At 42.5% G+C, this 9,354-nt stretch overlaps 1 protein-coding gene across 3 annotated transcripts in view; it reads right to left on the reverse strand.

Annotated features, from left to right (window-relative positions):
• The window catches only part of smurf1 (SMAD specific E3 ubiquitin protein ligase 1), a 51,385-nt gene that overhangs the window by 2,900 nt on the left and 39,131 nt on the right, over window positions 1-9,354 (reverse strand). The window contains exons 8-17 of one of the 3 annotated variants that reach the window (XM_053612621.1): window positions 9,317-9,354; window positions 8,502-8,648; window positions 8,003-8,204; window positions 7,034-7,137; window positions 6,822-6,936; window positions 6,482-6,660; window positions 4,310-4,447; window positions 3,283-3,403; window positions 2,958-3,159; window positions 88-163 (exon numbers count right to left, since the gene is read on the reverse strand). The exon at window positions 9,317-9,354 is cut by the window's right edge and continues 47 nt beyond it. In XM_053612621.1, coding sequence (XP_053468596.1) covers window positions 88-163; window positions 2,958-3,159; window positions 3,283-3,403; window positions 4,310-4,447; window positions 6,482-6,660; window positions 6,822-6,936; window positions 7,034-7,137; window positions 8,003-8,204; window positions 8,502-8,648; window positions 9,317-9,354 — 1,322 coding nt within the window. Of the gene's footprint in view, window positions 1-5; window positions 173-2,957; window positions 3,160-3,282; window positions 3,404-4,309; window positions 4,448-6,481; window positions 6,661-6,821; window positions 6,937-7,033; window positions 7,138-8,002; window positions 8,205-8,501; window positions 8,649-9,316 lie in introns of those variants that run through there. The other 2 variants (XM_053612620.1, XM_053612622.1) reach the window with 2 other exon arrangements.

Consider the following 9,354-nt stretch of genomic DNA (forward strand, 5'->3'; position numbering starts at 1 on the left):
GAAGACAGAAGACAGAAACACGAGTCGCACCAGTAAATGTAAATCATCCTTCCAGCTTAGATAGAGCCATTCATTCTGCAGACTCACCACGTGTGCGCTTTGGGCAAATTATCCGTATTGGCATCAATCAAGTGGATAGTGAAGAGCCTTGGTCCTGCAGAACCTGTAGAACCTTACAAACATACATTCTAGTTATCACTGTTCTCCTTCTGATTACAGAGCAAACCACATTGTCTTATTTTAAAGGAGAAACTTCGAGCTCTCTACTTCCTGCTAATCAAATCCTAAGTGCAATGAAAACAATGTCCGCCCTTCATGGTGTCCTGTCCAGAAAAAATCTTCTGTAGTAGTAGCAATAATAATAATAATAATAATAATAATAATAACAACAACAACAACAGGTTAGTGAATTGTTTACACACACACACACATATATATACATACACATACACACACACACACACACACACACACTTGTATCTGTTAATGTTAATCTGGTTTAAAAATGCTTTCAAATCCTGAGCAGTTAGTAGGGATATTATTGTGTGAATGAAGTTGTATGATAGCAATCCACCGTGCTATATTAAAGATCAAGATTTAGATTTAAACATAGGTGGAAAATGAAACACAGGCCCCTCCGAAACTATTGGAACGGCGAGGCCAATTCATTTGTTTGTGCTGTACACCAAAGAGATTCGGGTTTGAGATCAACAGATGGATATGAGACGAGAGTTTAGGATTGCAGCTTTTGTTTCCTGGTATTTACATGTAGACATGTTCAACGACAAAACAGAACCTTTTGTGTTTGCGACCCCCCGGTTTGTAGTTGAGCAAAAGTATAGGATCCAAAACATGCTGCCAACACTTAATGGACTTTATCAGTGGGGAAAAAGTGGAAGGTTTTAGACTTTAACCCAGTTGAGCAGCATTTCACCTCCTGAAGAGGAGACTGAAGAGAGAAACCCCCCAAAACAAACAAGAACCGAAAGAGGCTGCGGTAAAAGCCTGAAAAGCATCACAAAAGACGAAACAACAGTTTGGTGATGTCAATCAGTACATTTACATGGACAACAATAAGCTGATATTAACCTGATAAATACGATACTGCGAAGTGCATTACAGACATGTACACACCTTAATCACACTATTAACGTCGTGTGGGAGTTTTCACCGCATTTTGCGACAGGACACGTACACACACGGCAGTTCTCAACTGGTTGACGGCAAACAAGAGAGCACGGCTGCGTCCGAAACCGTGTACTTACCTGCTATATGGTAGGAGAAACACATGTATGTCAGCTACTATATAGTAGATAAGTACGCGATTTGGGACGCAGCCCACGGCTTCAAGCAGTCGCCTATTTGCACGTATAGCATGACAAATAATTAACTGCACTTGAAGCTTTCGTAAAATTAAAAATGAAACAGTCAGAACTGTATATGGTACCATAACGAAGACTAACTATGTCGATACGTGAAATTCTGGAGGGAACGTCAGACGGCGTGGCGTGGGGACGTAATGACGTGTGCCGTTAATCGATCCATGTTCTATAACATGTAACGTGGGAACATGAAAGGAGTATTCTAAATGCGACTCATGTACACACCTTAATCAGAATATTGTCTTATTCAGAATAAGGTCAATATTTAGACTACTGCTGTCCATGTAAACGTAGTCAGTGAGTCGCAGGCTTGATGCAGCAAGCAAAGCATATGCAACCAAATATTAAGTGTTATTTACTTTCATTTTCAAGACTTCTGTTCCTATACTTTTGCTCACCTACATTTTGGGTGGTCTGATTCAAAATGTGCTATGTTTTATGTCGTTTAAACGTCTACATATAAATACCAGGAAATTGAAGCTGAAATCCTAAACTCTCGTCTCATATCCATCTTATGATCTCAAACCCAAATGTCTTTGGGGTACAGCACAAACGAATGAATCGGCCTCGCCGTTCCAATATTTTCGGAGGGGGCTGTATGAAACACCACTCAAACACTATTTCATGATCAGACCAGTCCATGTAAATTAAATAAAAATATTCTAATAAGCGAGGTGATTCACATCTCCGAGCCTGCTACGCTACTTCACTGAGCTATACTATATATAATGGCAGAAGAGTACAAACTCAAAATACTCTACTAACTCTATAATGGTCAATTCTTACTGACAGGTAACCTGTTCACACACTTTTGAGTGGCAGGCTGCTCAGACTCAGATCATACTAAAAGTTACATGGCAGGGACATGAAACATTGGCCATCACATCCCTGTGCACCATGAGACCAACATTAACCTCATTAGAACGCAATAATGAGGTTTTGGTCTCCTAAACTGAATATTAGTTAATTCAGACCCTCCAGGATTTAGTGATCGTGGAAATGAACGCAAAATCAAGGAAACTCCGCGATATTCGGAGGAGTTTGCAATTTTTCAAGATTACCGCGGATTTCCTGCAGATTTGGGCCGGGACGCGTCACGTGACATCATCACGACATGCTTTCAACGGAAGCCCTCTTCGATTCCCGTGCGTCAAACATGAGTACAGTTAAAAGGTCTCATTTACCAACAAACGTCACTGTAAAAGGCCGTGCAAAGCAATTTCGTGCAATTGCGATTTCCCCGATTTGAGTAGTTTTCTGAAAAGAAAAGAAAAAAAAAAAGCACCAAAAAAAAAAAAAAAAAAATCTCCACAAGCTTCAAAATCCGCCACCGCAAAACCAAGCGTTTTTGGCCACACCAATCACAAAAAACAACCTTTGCGAAATCCTGTACGGACTGATTAATAGATTATTAGTTCATTTGGGCTGATGATAGAGTCACAGATATCGTATTTAAAGATGTGGTCAAATTGAATCAACTGCTATATACACAGTATACATCGAGCAGCACACATGCCATATTATAACGTAAGGACATTGAGTGTGAGATGTGCGCATGGCTCATCTGTTAGCCACCTTGCAGTGCTTTAAAGCCTTGAAGAGGGACGCGTGTGGAGCCGGTGACGAACTGGAGCAGTCTTCCCCTCCTCTCCTCGTCGAACGACTCCACCGCCTGCCAAAACCACTTCACTATGTTACTGTCAGCCACGCAGTGCTTTAGCCGCGTGTTGGCCTTCCAGTCGTTCAAGTCGATCTTCCCGAGTCCTCCGATGATCAGCTGCACACACAAGGCGTTAAGCGGCACGGTTAAACACGTTGGACTGCAGCGAGCGCTCTTCGGATCACTGGAAAGTTGGGGGGTTTTTTGTATTGAAAAGGACATACAAATGATTTTAAGTACCTCGAGTTCCTTGTGGTCAAAAGGCTTGAGCAGGTGCTGTGGGATGAGCTCGTTGAAGCCCTTCTGCAGAGCGAGGAACTGGGCCTCGATGCCTCGCATGAACCTCCAGTTCACGTAGAGCCTGAACAAACAAACAAACAAAAATATCAGCAGCTCAAATCTTCGTGTTTGAGGGCATGGAAACAGACACGGAAAATAAATAATAAATAAATAAGCACCCATGGACTTTATTAAGCATGTGACGAGGTGCGAAGCATTGAGTATGAGTGTGAATTGTGATGTATGTAAATGTGAGAAGTAACTGTGTGTAACATGCTGTGGACTAATTAGAAGTGCTAACATGGATGATGTAGATGGAAGTAATGGAGTGTAATACAGTCATTTGCAATTGTAAATAACGGGTCTGTAATGAGTTTTGAAATTTTTCAAAGTCTGATTTGAAAATGAAACAGAACTTGCCAAATTGTAAAAAAACAAAACAAAGAAAAACAGCGAACAACTTATGAATCGTTCACATCTCATTCCTGAATAAAGAGTCGATCAAGAACAGCAGCGTTTAACTCCAGCATCACTCAAAAAAAAACCTCAGAGGACTGTTTGAACTCGCTGCCAAACTCTCCTACACTGCTGCCCTCTGCTGGCCCCTTCCATACATGCACTTTTACTGAGAAAAATAATTACACGATTAAGCAGGACACGAGCTGGAACAATTCCTGTGAAATTATCATCAGGAGGGCTCGGGTGTAAACAGAAGCCAGCGCATTACTGGGAAAAATGTGCTTATACCTATATACCTTTAGAGGTAACGGTAAACAGTACCAGGAAGGACTGACGTCCATGAAGAACTGGAGAAGTGTCTGGAACTGGGCGAGATTTAGAAAAATGTGTTTGGACCCCAAACACAGTATATGTAAGCCAAATAAATAAATGTGAAGACATGCCTCCCGGTAAAATATCACGTGAATGCACATCACCAGAGCCTGGGGCCTAGGTAATACTGCTAGTTAGGTCTGCATTTCTGTCATACCTCACATACTCCCTTTTATTCTCCTCCGTCACTGGGACGTTTCTGCCGTTGGGCTTAAGCTCATGCTGGAGGAATTTGCCGAAAGCGTTGTGTTCTACGCAGAACGTATGATCCAGAACAGATGTGATGTCATTCTCTCTGCAAAATAAATGAGAAATAGACGGTGAGGAATTTCCTCGAACACATCAATTGCTCTCAAGTGGATGGTGACACGTAAGCTTCAGTACAGAACAACTTGACTTTTAAAAGCGCCGTTACACCCCCGCCCCAACAAACTAAATGTATTTCGTTATTATTAACGAATTGCTTTTTAAGAATAATTCACATTGCTGAAACTGACAAAACATGCATTGAAAAACTGTTAGACTGGTGCTGCTTTTAACAAGGGACTGTTTAATAACTCGGGGACTTCCTTGCAACAGCCATCTGAAGAGTTTGTACAACGACCATGAGTGGGGTTAGGGGTGGTGTGAAAGCTGTGAAGTTGAATTCACAATTTTGATGGTCACCGTTACACCTCTATGTGGTTCTTCTCCAAAAATGTTACCACATGGTTGTACAGAATGTTTTTGTGTGTTGAAGCCTTATAATTTTCCTTCACTGGAACCCAGACCTGCTCCAGCATGACGATGCTCCTGTACACAAAGCGAGCTCCATGAAGACATGGTTTGAGAAGGTTGGACTGGAAGAACCTGAGTGTCCTGCACAGAACCCTGACCTCAACCCCACTGAATACCTTTGGGATGAACTGGAACACCGACTGCACCCCAGACCTCCTCACCTATCATCACTCACGCTTTTGTAGCTGAATGAACACAAATCCCCACAGGGGTTTGGATTTTGGGTTTTATGAATGTTGTTAAACATTAAACTTCATATCATACCGCACAAAAATGTCATACAATGTCAAATAATGTGCTTTGTACCGCAACTGTGCTCTAAATGTCAACCGAGTCATGATTATGGTTCCATATTTAACCGGCCCAGACAGAAAATGAGCACATCTCATAGTTTCTTTAAGGAGAGGTGCGCGGATTCACCCTGAAGGGACTCCAGTCCATCGCAGAGTATCATATAGACTAAAAATAAATAAATAAATAAAATGACATCTTAGCATTTATAAGATTAGAATAAACATAATTATTAATAATGGTTTGATTATCCATCATAAAAAACTGATCTCTGCTATTATTATTAGCATCAGGTTTTACTCGTGTGATTGATAAAGGGTGCGTCTCAATCGGCTCCCTAGTTCACTGGTCAGGGAGTCGGCCATTTTAAGCTCTGTCTCAATCACAAAGTCCTTCCAGTGTACTGGAACGTTTGCTCCCTAAACAAATCCCACAATGCACCGTAAAAACCAGGATTCCCTTACTGGAAATTACGTCATATTATCTGCAGTCTCTCAGCTCGGAAAATAAAAATGGCGGACGAACTCTCAGCTCAACTTCGTCTACAAATGTAGGAAGCTTGTTATCATCGTTGTGGCTCTCAAATGATTATGTTAGAGATTTTTTACTTTATTTGACGTTCTATATACGGTTTGTTTGAATCTTTACGGCTTTTAAGTGTTTAATGATTTTTTTAAAAATCCACTAGCTTCGCTACGATCCTGCTTGAAGAACCATGACAGAAACGCGTGTGATTAAGTTAACAAATTTATATGACGTATAATGTCAGAAAGATACCGGTCCTGACGGTTGTTGATAAATGCCAGTGGTGACGGTTTACAATGCGAGTACGTAGTCGTGTCGCTGGAAATTGAGTCATCAGTGTCCAGATGTGTAGCGAGTCAGGATCCTTGCATGAACTCGTGTACACCAGATACTGATTCATAACCTAGAGAGCAGACTGAGACACACCCGATATTGGTGACCCCTCCCTCTCATCTGCCTGTTACTCACATCACGCACTGCACCTAGCCTCTACATGCGCACATGCTTGTGACCCGCCCGCCTAGAGTGCATTTTTCAAATCTGCAGAGAGGGCGGGGCCTAACCAAAAATCAAGGGTATAATTATTCTTGAACTCATGACCTGCACTGAAACACTGGGATGGGATCGCTCTTGTTATGTTACATTTACATAGAAACATCCAACACATGATCATCTTATAAATACTGGGCGTGGGGAACGAATCCAAATGATTGACGAATAAATTTATATCACTCACAGAATCCAGACGAGGCTCTTGTGGAGCTCGGGGTCCACGGTCTCCAGGTCAGAAAGCTGGATGGGTTTCCCCAGGAGCTGCTTGTAGAAGGGCAGCGTGAAGCCTCCGTTTATGTAGTGCCCATGAAACACAGCAAGGCCCATGATCCTCCCCACAAAGTGGAAGTACGACAAGTGGTCCTGAAACACAGCCGACGAGGGGCTTAGTGCCAGACTCGTAAACACATGATCACCGCATGCTGCGAACAGCCTGAGAGCAGACTCTCGAAACAGAATGATCTGTAAAGAGCCAGTTCAGGTTCAGGAACATAACGGCACCGCACGAGGTTTACACAACTCACAGGGTTGATGGACGAATCGGGGTTGATCTGCAGCGTGTAGATGTTATCTGTCGAGTACTGGAACAGGCCGTAGTAGGGATTAAGCATCTCGTGACACAGGAGGTACAACCACTCCCTGGAGGAAGAGACAGGAATTCAAGGGGCAAATATTCTGTAGTCAAGTGCAACGTCCTAATGTGAGATAAAGTGCATGATCAGTGGAGGAATCTCACCTTGCCACGCCACCGTAATCTAAGCCTTCTTCTCCACGGAATTTAACCATGAGCCTCTTCTTCAGGTCCTTTGGCCTCATCTTCATGATCTGACGGTAAGACTCCTGTAGGATACACGGAATTGTGTTTACAGCAGCGCCACTCAATGGCAACAACAACAACAACAACAACAGATTTACACTATGTGTGATTCAGTGGTGCGCTTCAGGCTTGTTGTGTGTGTGTGTGTGTGTGTGTGTGTGTGTGTGTGTGTGTGTGTGTGTGTGAATACGCATTACAGCGGCGCTGAAGTTTCTACTATCGTCCATGTGTAATGTTTATATACAGTGACGGACATTTATTATTAACGTTCTTAATAGATATTCATATTTCTGATGCAACGACTGCTTCCTGTTTAAAAAACTTTTTAAAAATTTTGTGTAGAATATTAGCCACATTATGTTGATATTGACCTAAGAGATCAATTAACCAGGATCTCAAAAGCATAACTTCGCACCACAGCGATTTTAGGGAACTGCCCGTTTCCGCCATGGAGAAAAAGAGAAAAAAAAAAAATCATAAAATAATTTTAAAAAAGGTCATCAAGACTTTATTTACCACAGTCGAGTTAAAATCTTGCGATTCGGACTTTTTTCGTCGCAATTTTGAGTTTACGTCTCACGATTATGACTCTTTTTTGTTTGTTTGTTTCCCTTGCTATCTAGACCTCCACTTACAAAGAATGCACTGACAAAGCATCAATCATTCTCTACAAACAGGCTACATAAAAACAACCCTCGTCAGCTAGTCAAGACCAGGAAAACCAGACGCTACAGCGCACTCGTTACCTGAAATTACCCGAGACATAAACTCGTAATTCTGAGAAATATAGCTGCAATTACCTTTTTTTAAAAAAAAATAAATAAAAATTCGGTTATGAAGTTTTCAGCAAAGCGAAATCGTCAGGTGAGCGAAAAACGGTTGTTCTACCTCAAAGATTTCTTCACGGGACACCTCGATGCGGCAGTGTCCAGCCTGAGGCTGCTGCAACGAGAGCTCGTGACGCAGCACCTTCAGCTTCTGGACGAGATCCCGCTCGTAACGCACTGGCAGCTCTCCTTCACCCTCCTCCACAGGAACATCCATCTGCACTGGCAGAGCCTGGCTCGACTCCTTCACCTGAGACTGTTGGCTAACAAACACACACACACACACACACACACACACACACACACACACACACACAAACCATGAATGATCATCATTACCTCCTGCGTTTTCATATTTACACTGGCGCAGCTATTAATCAAAATGATCCACTAGAGCATGAGCAAAAGCAGTTCTGATCATCTTGGCCTCGGGAATGAATGATGGACAGTTTAACACAGGGTTAATTAAACGGGTCAGTAAATCAGATGTCATGAGCAGAAGCGCTGAAAGAAAGATGGGCAGTCCGGTTCGGATACTGCGGGGTGCAGGGGTCATTTACCTCATGATGTGGTGTAACCTGGGGTCTGTGAATTGTGTGGTTCTGTTATTGTGGTCAACAAAATAAATCCGTCCTGACACCGTGCTCCGGATCTCCCAGCCGGGCGGCAGAGGTCCGAGCTCCTCGCAGCTCACGCTGTTCAGATCCCTGGAGGAGCAAGCGGGCATCTGATCATCAAGGGCATCCTTTCAAGTCTAACGCTCTCTAACGTATATCCATGTGCTTTGGTTAAAAATCGGGATTTATCATTGGGGATGTGTTCCTAATCGAGTAGCATTTTCTACGGCGATGCAAAGTTCCCTCCTGTCTGACGTGTTTGAGATTTGATGCGCGTAACATTGAGGAAATAATGACCAGAAACACATTAAACACAGCGAATGTTCTACTGAACGTCGGCTCAGCGTCTCAGCCAGTAGTGGATTAACAAACTTGAAGTGATCAGTTAGCGCACGTTTATTGAAAAATACACGAGTGTTCCGAGCGAGAGCAACGGCCAGAGTAAAAGTAAAGTGTCGTGGAGTGACCGAAACGTCACTTATCAGGTAAAATGCAAACTCGGTGTACCTGATTTGCGTCTATTTAATGGAGTTGTACTCAACATTACTGGAAATGTATTATCTCTTATTCTTTTATTTAACAAAAAATAAATAAATCTTAAATCACTGATTTGATGTACAACTGGAGCAGAAATACCCCACAGTGACGGTGGTTATTTAAATCCCCATAATTATTAAGTTAGTTGGTCAATGCTAATTAATTCAGATTTAGGTCACAATCATTCTCGTTAGTTTAGACAGAGAGGCGTTTGGACCTACCGTGGTATTCTGGGATCGTGCCAAGTGCTCACGCCGGT

This window comes from Ictalurus furcatus, chromosome 24 (genome assembly GCF_023375685.1).
Source record: "Ictalurus furcatus strain D&B chromosome 24, Billie_1.0, whole genome shotgun sequence".
NCBI classification, from domain to species: domain Eukaryota; kingdom Metazoa; phylum Chordata; class Actinopteri; order Siluriformes; family Ictaluridae; genus Ictalurus; species Ictalurus furcatus.